Genomic DNA, 21,549 nt, shown 5'->3' with positions numbered 1-21,549 from the left:
TACTGTTTCCCCATCTATTTCCCATGGAGTGATGGGACAGGATGCCATGATCTTAGTTTTCTGAATGTTGAGCTTTAAGCCAACTTTTTCACTCTCCTCTTTCACTTTCATCAAGAAGCTCCTTAGTTCTTTACTTTCTGTCATAACGGTGGTCTCATCTGCTTGTCTGAGGTTATTGGTATTTCTCCCGGCAATCTTGATTCCAGCTTGTGCTTCCTCCAGCCCAGTGTTTCTCATGATGTGCTCTGCATATAAGTTAAACAAGCAGGGTGACAATATACAGCCTTGATGTACTCCTTTTCCTATTTGGAACCAGTCTGGTTTTTCTTTTTTTCACAAGGAGTAATTTTGGTTTGTTCCATGTCCAGTTCTAACTGTATGCAGGTCTGGAAGCAACAGAAAGAACTGGACATGGAACAAATCAAACTTACTCCTTGTCGAAAATAAAAATAATTTTGCTTTTCAGTTCAAAAACAATTTTAACAGGTACTTTTAGGAAATTATTATGAAAGTGATAAATTTTATAACATACTTGGAAGATAAATTACTAAAAATAGATGAAAATGTTTAAATTATTTGGATTTAATATAATAAGTTCATTTTATAATAAATTACACAATATAACAAATCATTATTCTACTGCATATTATTTTATTTGAACTAATGTCAGGTAAAATTTTGAATTGTTTATAAAGCTAAGAGTATTTTTGAAAGTTTGATATTCCAGAAATATATATGTGAGGAGTATACTAAATTCTGATGCTTCACTTTAGGGAATAATTTTTAAAGTTTTAAATATAAAAGAAATAACTCCAACAATTTTGTTAGGTATCATGGAAAAAATTTATAGGCAAAAGAGAATATATATTAAAACCATACATTTACATATATTTACTGAGCAACTAGCATTTAGTGAGATTTTTGTTAATAGGAGGTAGAAAATACACATAATGAATAATACATATTATTATAATGAATAATGAATAATACATTATATATACATAATGTGTTATGTATATATATACACATGTGTGTGTGTATGTGTATGTGGTCAGTTGCTTAGTCATGTCTGACTCTCTGTGACCTCCTGGACTGTAGCCTGCCAGGCTCCTCTGTCCATGGAATTTCCCAGGCAAGAATACTAGTATGGGTTTCTTTTTCCTACTCCAGGCTATCTTCTCGACCAAGGGATTGAACCCATGTCTCTTGCATCCCTTGTATCTCCTGCATTGGCAGGTCAATTTTTTACCACTGCGGCACCAGAGAAGCCCACAAATATATACATACATTCATATATATATATATGAACATACGCATAGTGAATTGGTCCTGCAAATAGTATATAATTTAATTTTTTGTCAATGAAAGTGTTAGTGGCTCAGTCGTGTTCGACTCTTGCGACTCCACTAACTGTAGCCTGCCAGGCTCCTCTGTCCATGGGATTCTCCAGGCAAGAACACTGAAGTGGGTTGCTGTGCCCTTCACAAAATATTAAGCATTTTATATTAAATAAAATATGATAAGGTCTGACTTCAATTAGATTAAATATTTCATAATATAATTACATAAATAAGGCTTTAAATTTCTTTTTGAATTATTCAGAATTAGTCTGAAATGAATCACAGAAATTTGACATCATGGGTTTGTTCAACACGTCTTTAACAGTTTGGTTGCCTTAGAAAATATCCAGTTAAATTTAAAAGAATCAGTGTTAAACTCAAACTGCTTTGGTTGTTTCAAAGTACTGTTTTTTTCAAAGCAGTCATACTTCCTAGGAACAAATATTGAAAATAACTGAAAAGAACTGCTTACATTTAAAATTTTAAAAGCCATTTTTAGCTTTCAGTATTTATTTCCTATGAATATTCTTTTTGTTTTGTTCTCAAGGGACTCTCCCTCAAGAGCAATGCATTCTTTCACATTATTCAGCTAAATAAAAGGCAAAATCATGAAATGAAATTTGCCATTGCTCCTGTATTCCACTCTACCGTATTTTTTACTTCACACCATCCCATCATGACACAGAAAAACTGAGTTATCAGCAACACCACTCTCCTTTAGCGGATATATGCAAGACAGGACAGGACAGCCTACTGGTCTCTTTGGTTGGCATTCTAGCAATTTGATGATGGATGACAGACACTTCTTTATTTTGTAACACAGAATAAGTATTTGATAACTCTGGAAATGTTCTCGGGCAGATCAGTTTTAGGAAAGCATAGAAATTAATTTGATTCCTTTAATGCTATTGGCACATATTTATCCCTTAGAAGATGGGGTGATAATAACATGTCCATGTTTACCCTGTTGTGAAGAATACCACTGAACAGGGTGATTCCAGGTAAACCAAGCACACCCACCATACATAGCATGGTATTGTTCTGGAAGATGTGATTTACAATGGTATTGGGTTTTTGTAGTTAGAAGTTTTAAGTAATCAAATGATAAAAAAATATATTTTATACTGATTCGGTGCCTTTGCTCCTCATCCTGGAGTGTTTGGTAATAGAACTTAATATTTAAAAATTTTGATAAGCTGAAAAATAAATATGTGTAAAGAATATAGACACTAGGTTGAAGGCAGGAGGAAAAGGGGATGACAGAGGATGAGATGGTTGGATGGCATCACCAATACAAGGGACATGAGTTTGAGTAGGCTCCAGGAGTTGGTGATGAACAGGGAAGCCTGGTGTGCTGCACTCCATGGGGTTGCAAAGAATCAGACACAACTGAGTGACTGAACTGAACTGAACTGAGGTACTACATTTAATATCCTAAAGCTATATTTATATATATAACATAAACCACAGAGGAGCAGATTCTAAAGCATCGTCCATATTAATAACCTGTTTAATAATTGATCCTATAAACCTGAGATTATGTGACTGGACAATTATTCCTTATCAAATTAGAACTGCAAACTTCACTCATAAATAACAAGGTAATTGATTTTTCATTTTGGTAAAAATAGCTGGAACTGAGCAAATGAAACCAATATTTTTAGCATATGTAAAAAAAATGTTTCACATAGACATAGGACAGTTAAATAAACATGCCACAACCTCATAATTTAGGTAGTATTAAATGGCTACATATTATTCAATTTATCTGAATGGGAAAGAATACTAATGAAAAGATTAATACTCATTTAGACAGGTAAAAATTAAATATTTTTAGAGAATATAATTTTAGATTATAGAAAAATAAAAAAATTCTTAAAACACAATTTTAAAATGTGAAATTTATAAAATAATCCATAAGGTAGAGATAAGCTCATAGAATCTCTCCCCAAATAATAATACAAAAATATGCTTTTAAAAGCAGAATATGTATTACAAATGTTTTGTAAGTTAATACATGATGATTAAAAACTCATTGTTTCTAAGATGATTCTACAAAAGAAAAGGTTTTAAATAAAATATGTTAATTGTAGTGAAATATATTTCTTTTGGTCCACTTCAACTAAGGGTTGTTATTATATAGGTTCTGTAACAAGGCAGGGGGAGAAGGCAATGGCACCCCACTCCAGTACTCTTGCCTGGAGAATCCCAGGGACGGGGGAGCCTGGTGGGCTGCCGTCTATGGGGTCGCACAGAGTTGGACACGACTGAAGCGACTTAGCAGCAGCAGCAGCAGCAGCAACAAGGTAGGATGTATAACGTGTTTCTCTAAATGCCCATTTTCTCATGTAACTCTGTGAACAATAGTATTAAGAAAATATATTCAGGTGATTTTAGTCAATTCTCTTTCTAGTAATCCTTGAAGGCATTAGTGTACATGGTTTTAAACACACATACCCCTTAGACTGTTTGAACTATCATTACTGACATTTATAAAAAGCATCCTAAACAATTATTTAATAGTTTCTCTGTTGATTTGATAAAGCAAGGCAATAATTTAAGAAGCAATGAACAGCTTTATGTATATTTGACATTTGTGGTAAACATTTTAAAAACTTAATAATCCCACCAGGAAATTCAAATCAAAAGTAATGAACAGATTTTATATTAAATACTAGATATTGATTTATGAAGAATGTGATCTTATATGATATTCTCATAGAATTTAATTTATAAGTAGGAAAACATTTATCCTCTTCTTTTCCACATCTAAATAGACTAAATATGTACATAAATGGTAATTTTCAGACTATGATTAGTAACATTATATTAAACTTTGACTATGTTCTATGCACTATCCATTGGAGATCAGCTACAAAAAGGCTTTACTTTTTACTCCAAGAAGTTTATAAACTAGTCTAGAGTCTCTAAACCCAGATTTGATGACAAAGTCTGAGTTCTTGGGTTCTCATCATGGATTTGTTTATAGGGAAACCCATCCTTTCTCCTCTTAATAGCTTCATAAACACTTTCATTTCTAGATGGCATTCCCACATTTGAGTTTCACTACTTAATTTATCATTTATTGGACAAGTTATAAATTCAAATTTTCCAAATTAACATACATACACTAAGCAGAATTTATTCCAAACAGTGAGGTGATCATCATCTGCTGGTGCTGCTGCTAAGTCACTTCAGTCGTGTTCGACTCTATGCGACCCCACAGACGGCAGCCCACCAGGCTCCCCCATCCCTGGGATTCTCCAGGCAAGAACACTGGAGGGGGTTGCCATTTCCTTCTCCAATGCATGAAAGTGAAAAGTGAAAGTGAAGTCGCTCGGTGAGTCCGACTCTTAGCGACCCCATGGACTGCAGCCCACCAGGCTCCTCCATCCATGGGATTTTCCAGACAAGAGTACTGGAGTGGGGTGCCATTGCCGTCTCCAATTACTTATATGGAACAATAACTAATTGCATTAAGAGTGATTTCTATGTTTCTCTCTCATACAAAATAAACCTCAGGATAATATACTTTGCCTTCTAGACATAATTCCTACCCCTTCCTGTAAAATCTCTGAGTCTTTTTCTTCATGGTTCTAACTCCCTTTCCCAGTCATATTGCTCCCATCTTTTGGATTTGCGACCATTCCATTCAGTGACTGAAGACCTTGATTATTCCTTCAAGGGATCCCTGTGAACCACATCCAACCACACTCAGATGACTCAACTGCTTTGTGAGGACACATGATATATACTGCCTCCAAGATTATTCTCCTCCGCATTATATCAGCCACATTTTCCTATAGTTATCATCTAAAATTAAATAAAATACTGATAATAACTGAAGAAAAAGAAAAAAAACAATTAAGCCCACAACTAAGTAAAATCTATTTGAGTCATGGTGAAAACCAACAATACCATAAAAAATACTTTTTTTTTTGCAGAGGTGAAACAACTAACCTTTTTTTTTCAAGGGAGGCTCCTCTATTTCTCCTAAATGAAGACAAAAACAGTAAATTAGAAAAACTTTCAGCGGAGCATAAAATTGCCTCTCAATTTCCCCATTTTCTTTTGTTTATAAAACATCTATTAATTTTGATAATAGTAGTCTGTATATTACTTTGCCTTCCAAATTCCAAGCTTTAATATATACTTTGCCTATGTACATTTTTTTGAGATAGTTTCACTTTTATGAGTTCAATAAAATTGTGGCAGTTATCCAAATTACACATTATGGTTTGTATATCATGTTCATTTCAGTTCTCTGCTGTTCATCTCAACCTCTGACAGAGGCCAAACAAATACAAATTTAGACAAAGTCGTAGAAAGGGCTAAAATAATAAGAGCTTCCTGGTAGTCAAGGCTGAATATGTAAGTTCTGATGAGCAAAGTTGATCTTAAAAATGTCATCTAAAAGGCAGAATCACAAGGCTTGATCTTTCCATATCCACTCAGTAGAAGTTTACATGTGGTTTAAGTTTGTTATTTCCTTTTGTTCATTTATATATAACAGAGAGAGTAAGTGGGTTAGTTGCATAATTGCTGTGACATTTACCTCCATTTGTTTCAATCAATTTACTTTCATCATGATTTTAGTAGGATTGCTTTCTGATATTTATGAATACAAATTATATGTATAACATATATATATATATGTATATTTAGTCTTACTATTGTTATTTCAAACTTGGGAAATAGTAACTATTTCTTTCCTGAAAAAGCATATAAATGTGAGTTTCTATTGTGGTTTTGTAGGTTTGCTTAATAAATCTCTCTGTACTACTCTAATATAGCATTTAATTTTGACATCTTTGCCATAATGGCAGATAATCCATAAGTTGAAAGCCATATAAAGACCAATTTACTGAGTTTGGCAGCCTGTTGACAGGCTGTTTGCACTCAGAAATGTGTTCATTTTGGTTTAGCTTGACCCAAGCGCACATCTGTGCAGAGACTTAAGCTAACTCTTATCACACGTATCACACAGCAGTCCCAGCAGCTGGATGTCTCTGCACTCTATGTACCTTTATCAGTGTCCTCCTCTGCATCATCATCATCTTCTTCATCACCCTCGGACGAGATGATGTCAGACAGCAAAGAAAAGAAGCCGTAGACCCAGTCCGTGGTTTCTTCCACCGCATCATGTACAAGTTTCAGAGGATCTGAGCCAATCTTGGAAATAGAGCTTGCTAAAAGTAATTAAAAACAAAGAAAAGTTTTGCAATTATTCCCAAAGAAACCAAGAAAAGCTGTTTTTCCTGATTTATCCTTTTAACACAATAAATGTCAACTTCATCAATTTAAATATTGCTTGGCAATAGTTCTTTTGCTCATAAACAGAAATTAATTTTTGTGGTAGTATACATGTGTGTTCAATTAAAAAGAGAAGTTATTGGGTACATCTGGTACCAAACACTATAGGGTTACCCTTGAGAAGTTTATAATCCGAGTAAGCATTCAGCACAGGGAAAAATTAAGAATGAATTAAAGTAATGTGTATTATGTTATCCAAATTGTAGCAATCCTGAGTTACAGATGTTCTGTGGAACAGAAGAAATCATTGTTGGTCTATATTGTACTGGACAGCATCATGGAAAATGGCTTTGTAAATTTTTAGACAAACAGTAAGTTCTGAGTTGACTAAGATAGCTGTGACCAAAGTAAAACTGATAGGTCCATTTATTATGATTTGTGATACATCAGGAAATATCTAGAATTGTCAAGGTAGGAATCATATCAAATTCCAGCTAGATTCAATTGTTTTATCTTTGTTAGATATCCCAGCACCTAAAAATAAAAAAAAGCATTTGAACTTCTAGTAACTTCAGTGGATAGTGTTAGGAAAAAACTGAAGTCTATAACTCTTCCCTTTCTTATATCCTAAGGGGTATAAACTGTTTGTAAAATGAAAGATTAAAAATGTAAGCAAGTAAATAGACATATTATGGGTTTCCAACGTGTTGTTATTCTCATTCTAGCTACATGAAAATTGCTCTGAAGGAGTAAGGGTAGCCTTTAGGATCTGATTGAAAATGTGATCTAGCCAGAAATATGGTCTGAGTTGTATCTGATTTTTCAACAATCTATAATTAACTTTTAGATTTATGTTTTTTCTTAATTTTAAAAACTACTTAAGCTTTTCAGGGATTCTCTTCCTTTGATATCTTAAGAGATAAGAATTATATCAACATATTATACTATCTAAAGGTTAAGTATGCCAAAATGAAGCTTTTACTCTGATTAAGATAGGAAATCATTGGAAGGTTTGAGCAGAGGAAAGAGTGATTTGATTTATATAACTTCATTTGCCTCGTTGAGGATTGAAAGAATGCCAGGTTGGAAACAGGAAGATAAGTAAGGAGCCAAGTGAAACGATCTATAATCCAAGAGGAAGAAGATGGCGATCTCTGTATCACCCATACAGAAGGTGATAACTGTGTGTGATGAGGTCTGACTGGATTCTTAACGTACTTAAAAGACAGAATTGATGGCACAGACTGACAGTATGGGCTGCTGGATGTGAGAGAAAGAGAGAGGTATGGAATAACTTCAAGGCTTTTGGATTGAGAAACTGGAAGAATGGAACTATTATTTACTGAAGTGGGGAGAACTAGAGAGAAGTAGGGTTTGTTGGGCCGAGTATTTGAGTAGCTAATTTTTAAACTTGTTAAATTTGCGTTGTCGACTAGACCTTTAGGTGGAGATGTAGACATTTGTGTAGTTTTATATGATCTACAAAAATGAAGTTCTAGATGAAGATGGAAACTTGGAAGTTCAACAGAGAATAGAAAGAACTCAAAGCTATGTGATCACTAAGGAAGTGGAGCTAGGAACAGTCCAACATTTAGAAGACAGGCAGATCAGAGAGATGAGGAAAAATCATCAATGAATTATGAGAAGGAGAGACAAGAGACAGACAGAGACAAAGAGACACAGAGACAGATTAATTGAGAGGAAAGAAAAAAAGGAAGTATAATGTGCTAGAGATCAAGTCAAGAAATCGTTTCAGTGAGGATAAAGTGAGCAGTTGGCAAATGTTGCTGATAAGTCAAGAAAGACAAAGACTTAGAATAGAACTTTAGCCTTAATGATGAGGCTGTCACTGGTAACCTTCAAAGGGCAATTTCAGTGAAATACGTTCAGGACCAAATGGGAAGAACCTACAGATATAAATATATTTTACTGTAAAGTAAATGACAGAGATTGGGCAATAGTCGAAGGACTGGAACCATAGTGGGGTTTCCATTGTTTGCATTGTTCAAGAGGGAAGAATATTCTATTTTTATGCTGATGGGTAAGGTCCCATAGAGAGGGGAAATAATATGAGAGAGGAGATTTCTGAGCAAAATTTTAATTTTATGTTCTGTTTCAGAGGATTCACAGCCCATCACAGGGATGCCAAGTTACAACTGGTCCCAGGGAAATGTACCTCCATGAATCAGTGACAGCATAACTTCACTCTTTGGACTTTATTTCACTGCACGCTGAAGAGTTTCATGTGAATAAGATATGGTAGTCTGAAAGGTGAGACTAAGCCTTAGAGAAAGGAAATGAAGTGGAATTTTATAATTGCAATTGAGAACTTTAAAAGAACTATATGTAAGAAACTGGATTGTCCTGGCACCATTAAAGGCATTTTTAGCAGTAGTATATTTTATATCTAATGGAAGAATATTGCAAATGGGATTTTTATGATTTGAATAGATTGAGACCATTTCCCCATTCCTCTTCTTTCTAAGTGTTCACTGAGGAACTTCACAATAAAATCCAACAAAATAGATAGTTTAATTATCCTTATGCTTAAATGCACTATATATATACTTTACAGACATGCATATTGTATGGTTCTAAAATCATCAAACTGCATTATTTTAATGAAAAAAATGCTGGCTTGAGACCAGCTTCTGATTTTCAGTCAAATAAACAACAACTTTAAAAACATATAGGGAAAGACATATCTCAAAAAAGATAGCAGTCCTCATGTTAATTCTGATTTCCTCTCTCAGACATCACATCCAAATTACATCAGTGGGAATAATATTCTACAATGCAACTAAACCTTTTATAGATGCCTTCTTTTTAAATCATACTTTCCTACCTCTCATGTTTCCATGAGTTAAATTACATACACTATAAAAATATAATCATAAAAATGGTAGTAGCTAACACTTTTACGGTGTATATTACCTGTCAGTAAGAACTTAAATGTATATTAACTCACTTTTTCCTTTCAAAAACTCAGTGAGGTAGCCATCTCTATTTTAAAGACAAAATTGAGACAGAGGGAATGTAAACAAGATGCCTAAGGCTACATAGCTAGTCAGTAATGGAACCAGATTTTGCTCTCTCCAGATCATGACTCAACTACTACACAATACTGCTACCAAACAAACAAAAATATGAATTCAAAATGGGTTCCAGAGTATGATGTATTTCATACAACATCTCAGCAAGACACTGCCAAGGCACTGAGACTCTGGAATAATCTCCCTACTTCCTGAGCTTCTGTTATATGAGATAAGAAATGTTTCTCAATATTCAACTCACTCTTAATTGTCTCTTATGTTTCTTACAGAAAAATATACCACTGAATGCAAGCCTCCTTATAATCAGTAATTGGATTCTTGGCACTGATAAAAGAGTGCCAAGAGATGCAAGAGAGTCAAGGAAAGGTTTTAAGTTAAATACGATTTTTATTCATCCAGTGTCTTTGAAGCCAAACTATACAGATACTTCATTTCTAAATGAGAACATACACAGGAAATTAAATTAGTCATCTTATCTGCCTTACTCCTAAAGAACAAAGTTTGTGGTTTCATGATTATCTTTGACCATCAGTCTTACATATAATTGGCTCTTCTCTATCTGTCAAATCCTGAGAAGCATCAGCAAACAACAACATTTACAAGCATGGGCTCTGAGTTCAGAATGATACTGTTCAAGTTCAGCTCTCCTATCTAGTGCTGAACTGTGCAATAATGAAGACAGAGACAAAAGGAAAAATCAGTAATAATGCTTCTGTCTTTATTTAGAATTTTGTCCATCCCAAATTTTTGCATTTAAAATTTTTTGCATTTAACTTTAAATATTAGAGATGGTATTAAAATACTGGCATCTTAACTACTGAGTTGTTTGGAGCCTCTTAAACTTGGCAACCAGAGTGAGTACTTTATTCATCTGACTTAGTCCTAGTGTTTACGCCACCTGCCGGCTGTGTGGTGTTGAGAAAATTAACTTTTCCCGTATCTATAAAATTCATTGATATGTCTCCTTTTCTGAAGTCACTGGTCTAAATTAAGACCTCAACCCCTTATGCCTATTGTCTTTATATTTACCCTTGTTATACCTCAATTTATAATATGTCCAGTTCTGGCAAACAGTATTATACAGTATGATACAAAACCAAAGTACTCTGTGCTTCAGTTTGCTAGAATGAAAAATGACAATAAGAGTACCAATACTTCACAAGGCTGACATCTGTATTGCATGAGATAATACATTCAAAGCACATCAGAAAGTGCCTGGTAATTAATCAGTGTCACTGTGGGAGAAGCAAGATTGCCTTTGAATTTTGAATGACCCAAGGGCTCTTTCCAGTTTGCTATCTGGGGCTAGTGGTTTCTCCTCCCCTCAGCAGCAGGCACCGTGTATCATCTCATCTTTCTCAAGGTCTCCAAATGTTGCGCGACTGTCATTTCCAGTAGCCCCTGGGGTGTTTGGGACTGCATGGTATCCATTCCCAAAGGAGTGACCCCTCCAACTATAAGGCCAACCTCTTGCATTCCTTAAAGAAGAAAAGAGCAACAGTGTCTCTCTGAGCCACTCCACAGGATGGCTAGAGAACCAGGCTTGTAGGCATCTTCTGACTCTCTGCCCACAAGTCTCTGCCAGATGCTATTTATTGAGCTTCATTCAACCTTACTATACATACACTCTTAGGTGTAAAGCACCTACAAAAAAGTAAAAGATGTAGCAAATGTTAGGTAATTATTAATTCAACTTCAAGGAGGTCCAACAAGCCCATCCTAAAGGAGATCAGTCCTGGTGTTCATTGGGAGGACTGATGCTGAAGCTGAAACTCCAGTACTTTGGACACCTGATACGAAGAGCTGACTCATTGGAAAAGATCCTGATGCTGGGAAAGATTGAAGGCAGGAGGAGAAGGGGACAACAGAGGATGAGATGGCTGGATGGCATCACCGACTCAATGGACATGGGTTTGGGTGGACGCCGGGAGTTGGTGATAGACAGGGAGGCCTGGCGTGCTGCGGTTCATGGGGTTGTGTCTCTTTGCGACACGACTGAGCGACTGAACTGAACTGAACGGACTGAATTTTCAGAATCATCTAACTCACACATATGGTAATCTGGGCTTCCCAGGTGGCTCAATGGTAAAGAATCTGCCTGCCAATGCAGGAAATGCAGGAGACACAGGTTCAAGTCCTGGCTTGCGAAGATCCTCTGGAGTAGGAGATGGCAACCCACTCCACTGGTCTTGACTGGAAAATTCCATGGACAGAGGAGCCTGGGGCCACAGAGAGTGGGCGACAACTGACACCCACAGCACAGCACAGCATGGCAGTGCTCCGCAGGTGTGCACTGCCATAAGTATTACCCTAGGATCACTTAGTCCCTAAGTCCTCACAGGCAACACTGCCAGAGCCTGTGAAATCTACACACTGCTTTCACAGGACTCAGGAAACAACCAGTGCTTGCCTCTTATCTCCCAGAAAATACTCACATCTAAATACTTGGATCTAATCTGAGCTAAGGATTTTTTGTCATAAATTCTACCTAAGTTAGAAAAAAATTCCACTTACATATATGTTGATGTGTATATCTTACACATATTAGTACTCAATATCAGTTCAGTCAGTTTAGCCACTCAGTCGTGTCCGACTCAAATATAAAATTCTTTTAACACAAATTATTTTGCATGTATTATATGAAATATCTTAAACATAATATAATTAATGTTGTTTTTAGTCACAAAGTGGCATCCAGCTCTTTGCAACCCCATGGACTGTAGGCCACAGGTTCCTCTGTCCATGGAATTTCCCAGGCAAGAATAGCATAGTGGGTTGCCATTTCCTTCCCCAGGGGGTTTTCCCAACGTAAGGATCAAACCTGTGTCTCCTGCATTGGCATGTATATTGTTTATTGCTGAGCCACCAGGGAAGCCCTATAATTAACACAGTGCTGCCATTTATGGGCTTGCTATCTAGTTTTGATATGTGAGGGGTGTTATTTCATAATATATAGTGGTGATTCCAGATCTAAAGAAATTATTACATTTGAAATGTCTAGCTTCTCCTTTTCTGCCATTAAGTGTTTCAACACTTCTCTCTCTGTTGGTGAAATTTTTTTCAAGTTAAGAAAAATATTAGCAAATTATGCACATTTAATATGCTCTGAGTTACACAATAATTTTTGCTTGATGCACTGAGATATTACTCTTTTTGTTCAGGGTAAACAGAATTCCCTAGAACTTTACCAGTGCAGAATAGAGCTATTGATGTGTTTTTCCATTCCCAAGCCACCCATTAGCAGTAGAGGAAGGGAAACACAGGGAAGAAAAACAAGACAAAAAGATAAAATGATCTGAATGCTGTCAGAAAATAATGGTTGTCTCCACTATGTTATCAGGCTTCGTATATGCAGAAATGTAACTGAGAAAACGCAAATTCTTATTAAACAGTTGAGACTTGAGATTTCACATCATTCAGAATAATAAACTATTTCCTAAGGATATAAAGTCAAAACACTGATTCAGCTTATTGTTAACCAGGACACATTAGAAACAAAAAGCACTCTCAGTGAGTTTACTAGCCCTCTGACTCTTTGGGCCCCAGAGTCTCCAGCATTGCTGATACTAGGCACAGACATTTAAAAAATAATGAACAAAAACGTGCTTTCACATCTACTAGAAAGGTTATTGGGCTTCCCTGGTGTCTCAGCGGTAAAGAACCTGCCTGCAATGAAGGAGAACTGGGTTGGATCCCTGGGTCAGGAGGGTCCCCTGGAGAAGGGAATAGCAACCCACTCCGGTATTCTTGCCTGGAGAATTCCATGGACAGAGGAGCCTGGTGGGCCGTGGTCCATGGGGTTGAAAGAGTGGGACATGGCTAAACATGAGTGACTAAACAGCAGCAGAAAGGTCACTGTCTTCATCAAAGTGATGACTACTCAAGATACTGCATTGTGAGTGTTCTAGGTCCAGTGTGAAGTCACTTCCCATTCCTCTCAGGTTAGACCAACAGCCTTGAACATACCTGGCTAAACTCAGTGATGTCAGAACTGTCACCTTTAGCTGTTATCATCACAGTGGAGACCCACTCAAGCTCTGACAGGCTTCTGCATTCCTTTTTTCTCCTGCAAGTTTATCGTTTTTATTACTCTCTATTTCATTTCAAATTGAAGATACTGCCAATACGAGAAATAAAAAGTAACACATCCAAGGAGGTCAAGAAGTCAAGAAATGTTTGATACAGCAACATTATTCCTTCATTCTTAACTTCTAAACTGTATTTACATCCTTGCAAATGAAGTTTGTCAAACTTACACTAATTGGAATTACAAAATTTTCCCAATTCTTTCTCTCAAAAAATTCAGCATATAACTATATATTTGTAAGACTGCTTCAGTTCTAGAGATTATACCTGATATTTTGGTATCCAGTAAGCCACTTTTGTTGTAACCAACATAGTGAAAAACTGTGACCCTAAAATAGCTTTTCTAAAAATAGCTTTTCTATCCAAGAAATATTTTGAGAGGCCCATTTTTTTAATATCCTCTCTTTAAAACCACTTAGAGTAGCACTTCAAAATGATTTACAGTGAAAAGTTAATAGGAGTGGATATGACAGATAAGGGTTTGGAAGAAGCAAAGGTAAAAATAATAATAAAATGGAGTGGAGGCCAAAGAAAATTAAATTCAATTCCTGTAGTACATGCTTTACATTAAGTAACAGATTCTCACATAGACAAAAATATGAAATTTAATCTATGTTGCAATATTTCCTTGAAATTGAAAACATAGGTTAAAATGATTTTTGTATTAATTTACATTTTGTCATTAAGCAAAAAATATAAATATTAGATCAGTTCCTTTCTGAAAAAGAACTCTCCCTTCTGAGAAAGGTTGGCACTGCTGATAGAGAACCCACCTACCATAAGAGATGTAAGAGACCTGGGTTTGATCCCTGGGTGGGGAAGATTCCCTGGCGGAAGGCATGGCAACCCACTCCAGTATTCTTGCCTGGAGAATCCCATGGACATAGGCGCCTTGCGGGCTACAGTCCATATGGTCACACAGAGTTGGACATGACTAAAGTGACTTAGCACGCAGGAACACAATTAAGTCATGAGTAATTTGTGAGATGCTTCTATACAGCATCTTTCAGATGTTTTTGCAGAGAAAAGTATATGATGAAATCTCATTTTGATATGTTTAAATGACATCTTTTACAAATGAGTACCACGACAAGCCATACTCAATAACAGATGTTATATTTTAAAAGTATAAAAACATTTTGAAAAGTTGTATGTAATCTCTTGCCTTGAATTACATAAATAATTTAACTTCAAAATCAAGTGTCTCTTGTATAGATTTTCCTTCCAATAGATTTTTAACACAGGTCACATAGAGAGGTTAAAATTCCCTACAATCTTTTATCCTTACCCTCAATGAATAACCCTCAGAATACGGGGATATAAAAAGCTGGATTCATAAAATTCCTATGGTATTTCTAATGGTCACCACCCTAAGAATGATTTTTCCTAATGCCTGTGGTGCTGGGGACTGAAGACGGAACAACAGGCACTTGGGAACAAAAAACGGGTGAAAAGGGAAGAAGGTAGTGGAATCTGGAGCCTGGGAAGGCTGAGATAACACAATGGAAACTGCATCGGTCATATGACCTCCAAGCCTCCCTCTTCAAAGCTGTCACACTTCCCATGGAGCTAACTATGCACCTCAGCCAGGACTGACGAAGCCAAAAGGAGGCTCTGGCAGGAGCTGGGGCTGCTGCAGGAGGGGCTGTTTGTCACCACGCCAACAAGGTGAGCCGAGGGATCAGTGACAACAGACGTGTGCAGCTGCACCTGGTCCGCTGCAGTGACCTTCCTGGTGCTGCTTGCCTCTGCCTCTCAAGTCTCCCACACAATGATTCTTCGGGCTCACACAAACCCGCACCTATGCAGACGAGGGAATTCTGGAAGACACAGTCTTATCTTAGCCAAAGGGACACAATACAAATTCACCACGCCTAGCTTTGATAATTATCAACATTTTCACAGTTATATATTTCTTCTCTCCCATCCTTTTCTTTTTTCTGGCTTACTAAATATTTTAAAGCAAATCTTAGATGCTTAAATTCTTAATCCAAGATCCATAAATACTTCAATAAACATGTCTTTTCCATCAGTTGTCTGATAGTTTTTTGTTTGAAGTCAAAAAATGTCCAAAGTATGTTTTTATCTTTCTTTTGCCAAAGTCTGGAATCAGCTACTTCTTGAAGGAGTCATGGGAAATGGTATTTTGAGACTAAAATTTGATCAGCAGCGGTGCTCATTGAGTTGGATTGTTGTGGCAAGAAATATTAAATTTCAAAAAAGGCATGTGTTTACATTGATATCTCCAAGTAAAATCTGGAATTTTCACCCACCGTTTCAGCTATGATACACTTCTTCTCTTCTGTTGAAAATTTTATTTCTTAATAATATCAATTGAACTAGTTACTTCATTTTTTATATAGTATACCATTAAGAATTTCAAATAAAATGACATCAATACTGCCAATAACAATAAAAACAGTGAACAGAGTTTCAGATCTCTTTTCATTTCTTTTTGTACTTGAACTATACCACAATAAGGACAGAGAGTCTGAATTGTATGTTTTAAAGTTATTTGAAGTAATTATTTTCTCTGGTTATACCAATAACTTCATATGTATTAGATTCATTTGCTTCAGTGTGTTTTCAGATTTTAGGGCTTAATTTAAATTATTTAAAATATAAAAAGACATTTATGAGTTCTCGAAGTCAAAAACCATTTAAGAGGACATCTTAAGAAAATTGTGGGACTTCCCTGCTGGTCCAGTGGCCAAGACTCTGTGCTCCTAATGCAGGGGCCCCAGATTCAATCCCTGATCAGGGAATTAGATCCCACATGCCGCAACTAAGACTGAGGATCTTGGCTGCTGCACTCAGACCCGGTGTCATAGACAAATAAATAAATAAATATTTTAAAAAGAAAGTAAGAGAGAAATCGGTGTTGCTATTCTGATCACTTGCTCTAGTGTCCTCTTTTTTTGACAGCTACCTAATTTTGTTAATTTTGACTTATCCTTTCATTATTTCATGTATTCTTTCATATACATACTTATATGTAAAAGAATACATCTAAAATTTTAAACAGGGGAATAATACAATGAGACTTGCAATTTTCAGTAGCCTGGCCAAAGAATGAGCCAGAGGCAGAGGTAAGATTAGAGGCAAAGAGAAAATATGAGGCTACTCTAACAATCTGGGGGAAACTAAGGCAGGAGTTAGAGAGACAAGGCCAGAGTACAAGCAGAATCAAGACACATTTAGAAAGTAGAATCAATTCTTCTTGATCACTGAATGTTCATGAGTAGCAGGGAAAGAGTGTGAGGAGTCTCATGTTTCTAATCGCAGAAACAGGAAACTGGATTTGGAATCTAGGAGGCAGGCCTAGAAAGAAATACAATCAGCCCAGTGAGGAATTTTGAGTTTGATGCTCCATCTGACTATCTTTCTAAAATTGGAGAGTGATTAGGGACAAAGATGTGAACTGGGAAGTTATTATGTGTGAAGTTCAGTTATAAGCAAACTTCTGAGCAAGTAGATCAATAAGAGGAAAATAAAAACACTGATGAGCTCTTTTTTTTCTTTTTTTTCAAAATAAAAATCACTTACTGACTCCCATGGTGGGAAGAATGTATTTCTTAAAATTTATTGTGGATGCTTTAATTGTTTAGAGCTGTATCACTGTTTTTGGCCTTTAATCTAACTATCTGACCATTTTAAGGAAGGCTTGATCCTGTTATTAGACTGAAAGCCATATATTAAAGATAAGCAAGCTAAATATGATGGCAACTTACTCATCACTTGTATGGGAAACACAAAGTCATCACAGCAATGGAATAAGGTGGTATTGTCTAACAGGGGAAAGAAGCTAATGGTGCTAAAGAAGATTTATAAGTCATAAGAGGTATATAGCAAAGCTACCCAGTCATACATATATATGTACCCACTCTGCCCCCAACTCTTTCCTTTGAACCTAAAACTATCACAACATTGTTAACAGGCTATACAATAAAAAAATAACACATTTAAGTAAAAATAAAATAAAAAACAATTGGAAAAGAATAAAAATCATAAGAGGTCATATTTTTAATAAGCAAGTGTCAGTCAACAGTTCTAGTACTGCAAGATTTAACTGAGATGAAGATAACTATGCTAATTGTTCTTTTGTTCATCTGTTCCATTTCTTTATTTAGAAATCAAGTGTATATTTGAAACATTTCAGCAAAGTGATAGAATAGTGTCAGATTATCTCTTAGAAGGGCTTGGCTACAAGGACAGAAACAAAAAGGTTTGCATTAAGAGCTAAATAGGGATATAGGGAAGTGAAGGAAACTTGTCGGTTTTTTCAAGTTAGAAAACACATCAACATATGTAGAATGGAAAGAGGGAATACAGCAAAGACTGAAGATACAGGAATGAGATGTCATTTAAACCTAGAAACATTTAGATGTAGCAACACTGAAAACATACCTTCATGAGGCCTTCTCCTATCATACCACACCCTCCTACACACATATTTCTTTAAGAGTAATAATCCCTTTTAAAAAGCAAGATCTTCCTGAAGCAGTAACTTGTACTTCTTTGTTAGAAAGCCATTAAACAGGTGGTTCTAAAACCATAGCAGCTTTTGTAAGCAAACAAAAACTAAAGCCTTTAACTGCCTCAAGGTTAAGAAATTAGATCCAAGGACAACAAGTTGCAAAGAGTCAACTAGCCCTTCCCAAATAAGGCAAAGGCTTTGGCTGCAGCCAAACAAATGACTCCTTTCCTTTGCTTCTGCCTCTTCTTCTAGGTGTGAAAGTGTTAGTCACTCAGTCCTGACTGACTTTTTGTGATTCCACGGACTACAGCCTGCCAGGCTCCTCTGTCCATGGAATTCTCCAGGCAATAATACTGGAGTGGGTAGCCCTTCCCTTCTCCAGGGGATCTTCCTGACCCAGGTATTAAACCCTGGTCTCCTGCACTGCAGGCAGATTCTTTACAATTTCTCTTAGGTGGTAGAGTGGTAAAGAATCAGCCTGACAATGCAGGGAATGCACGAAATCTGGGTTCCATTCCTGGGTTAGGAAGAGCCCCTGGAGTAGGAAATGGCAACCAGTTCCAGTATTCTTGCTGGGGAAATCCCATGGGCAGAAAAGCCTGACTAGCTACAGTCCATGAGGTCATAAAGAGTCAGACAGGAGAGCATACAGCACACTTGTCGATATAAGTTTTTTCCAAGGTCCTGTCAGCAGAGCACTGCTAACCACTTGTGGTTTGGTGCAGTCTGATATGAATCAGCTTTTGCTCATATTCTTAACATTTTGAATTTGCCTTAGTTTATCTTTTAACATTCCTGATAACCCCATATCCCAAGTCATTTTCTCTCCCTTTCTCTCTCTGTTAGGGGAAGCACACCGATTGAAACCGCCGCCCTGGCCAGGCACCATAGTAACCATTTGCATGAGTTGTTTTATGACTGGTGATCCTGATAAGGAATACGGAACTAATAAGCCACCACCAACCGGAAGAGTTCGGGAAAGGTCTAAAGGAGACACCGCGCGTCTGTCCACTTCCCAGAATCCCTCTCGCTAGCATCCATCTTGGCTGAGCAATGCATGCGCCACCAGGAAAAACTCTGAATTAGAATGATTGGCCAAAGACCACCCGGAAACTAATCCCATCACCATAAAACCCGAGACTGCGAGCCCCGCGGCAGAGCAGTTCTCCTGGGTTCCCTTACCCTACTGCCCTCCACCTGGGTGCCCTTTCCCAATAAAATCTCTTGCTTTGTCAACCCATGTGTCTCCTCAGACAATTCGTTTCCGAGTGTTAGACAAGAGCCCAGTTTCGGGCCCTGGAAGGGGTCTGCCTTCCTGCAACATCTCCACCTGTCTCATCATCCTCTTCCTGTCTCTCTCTCTCCTCCCTCTGTGCTCTGGATACTGCCTGTATTAGATTGCAAGGTCAGGCTGTGCCATCTGTTAGTGAGAATGATGCAAAAAATAAAGGGTGAACACAAAGCCCCTGAAGTGCATCAGATACTAAAATATAAAACCCATTTGAGTTACAATTTTGGAAAAAAAAAATTTCAGATGTAGATACTTAGATGCATTTAAAGCAAAGAAAAACTAGGATCCTGATTAACACACAATTTTAGTGAGTTCGTAAGGAGTACGTCAAGACTATATATTGTTCCCCTGCTTATTTAAGTTATATGCAGAGTACCTCATGCAAAATGCCAGGCTGGATGAAGCACAAGCTGGAATCAAGATTCCCAGGAGAAATATCAATAACTTCAGATACATAGATTCTTATGGCAGAAAGTGAAGAACTAAAGAGCCTCTTGATGAAAGTGAAAAAGGAGAGTGAAAAAGTTGGCTTAAAGTTCAACGTTCAGAAAACTAAGATAAAGACATCCAGTCCCATCACTTCATAGCAAATACATGGGGAAACAATGGAAACAGTGACAGACTTTATTTTCTTGGGCTCCAAAATCACTGCAGATGGTGACTGCAGCCATGAAACTAAAAGACGCTTGCTCCTTGGAAGAAAAGCTATGACCAACATAGACAGCATATTACAAAGCAGAGACATACTTTGCCGAAAAAGGTCCTTCTAGTAAAAGCTATGGTTTTTTTTCTGGTAGTTGTGTATGGATGTGAGAATTGGACTATAAAGAAAGCTGAGTGCCGAAGAAATGATTCCTTTGAACTGTGGTGTTGGAGAAGAATTTGAGAGTCCCTTGGACTTCAAGGAGATCCAACCAGTCTATCCTAAAGGAGATCAGTCTTGAATATTCACTGGAAGGACTGATGCTGAAGCTGAAACTCCAATACTTTTGGCCACCTGATGCGAAGAACTGACTCATTTGAAAAGACCCTGATGCTGGGAAAGACTCAAGGCAGGAAGAGAAGGGGACAACAGAGGATGAGATGGTTGGATGGCATCACCTATTCGATGGACATGAGTTTGAGTAAGCTCTGCGAATTGGTGATGGACAGAGAGGCCTGGCATGCTGGAGTCTATGGGGTTGCAAAGAGTCCCACAGGACTGAATGACTGAACTGACTGACTTAGTGAGTTCATTGTTTTATTGACTGCCTGAGGCAATGACTGTGACTTTTTCTAATCTACATCTAAATAGTCAGAGTATAGCTCCAATTCTTGCCATTCAACATCTGAGGCATGAGTATTTTCCTTCTGATTTTTAACATTTTTGCAATTGAAATTTTCCCACACTCATCTTCACTATTAACTAAATTCAATATTTTAGAAATGTACACTTGTGTGGAAACTTAATAAAATTAAACACAAGCAACTTTAGTTTAAATTGTGTGATTATGTCGGTGTTAAACAGTTTCACAGTATGTTTCTAAGTTGTCCTTCACTGTACCTCAACTGTTACTTTTTGAGGCAGTAAGAAGCATTAATGCAAATAAATGTACATTTCACCTTTCTTTCTCAATATGACCCCAATCAACCAATTTTTTTGCTGGCAAAATTGCGTTGCAGATGTGTAAGCCTGGAATATTTCCAGCTAGCTGGAGCTAGATCCATGTCATTTTATATCCAAGGGCATTTTATATTCTGAAATAAAAGTCACAAACAACTTTTGGCTGTTGTTTTTTATTCTTATCAAGCATCTATAGAAAAATTTAAGAAAAATTTAATACTTTTATTAATAAGCATGGTGTGTATGTTATTACGTCAATTTAAAAAATTAACTTTCCTCCTCTTAGAAAAGTATATTATAGCTGAAATATAAATACAATCCCAATGTTACATGAATTAATAGAGATTAATGAGAAAGCAAGTTTTCTGTAGATTTATATTAGTAGATTTCTACAGATTTTTTTCTAAGCTATAGAATTAATTTTCTGGTAGCAGAAGAAGAGTTAA

General features: G+C 36.7%; 1 protein-coding gene across 50 annotated transcripts in view; it reads right to left on the bottom strand.

Moving 5' to 3' along the window:
- Positions 1 to 21,549, bottom strand: part of TRDN (triadin) — a 409,007-nt gene that overhangs the window by 318,047 nt on the left and 69,411 nt on the right. For all 50 annotated transcript variants that reach the window (XM_069599059.1, XM_069599060.1, XM_069599070.1 and 47 more), the window contains exons 3-4: positions 6,365 to 6,529; positions 5,301 to 5,333 (exon numbers count right to left, since the gene is read on the bottom strand). In XM_069599059.1, the coding sequence (XP_069455160.1) occupies positions 5,301 to 5,333; positions 6,365 to 6,529 (198 nt within the window). The remainder of the gene's footprint in view (positions 1 to 5,300; positions 5,334 to 6,364; positions 6,530 to 21,549) is intronic.

The sequence above is a fragment of the Ovis canadensis genome, chromosome 8, assembly GCF_042477335.2.
Source record: "Ovis canadensis isolate MfBH-ARS-UI-01 breed Bighorn chromosome 8, ARS-UI_OviCan_v2, whole genome shotgun sequence".
In the NCBI taxonomy this organism is placed as follows: domain Eukaryota; kingdom Metazoa; phylum Chordata; class Mammalia; order Artiodactyla; family Bovidae; genus Ovis; species Ovis canadensis.
The sequence above is the reverse complement of the archived record's forward strand: the minus strand, read 5'-3'. Positions and strand labels throughout refer to the sequence as shown.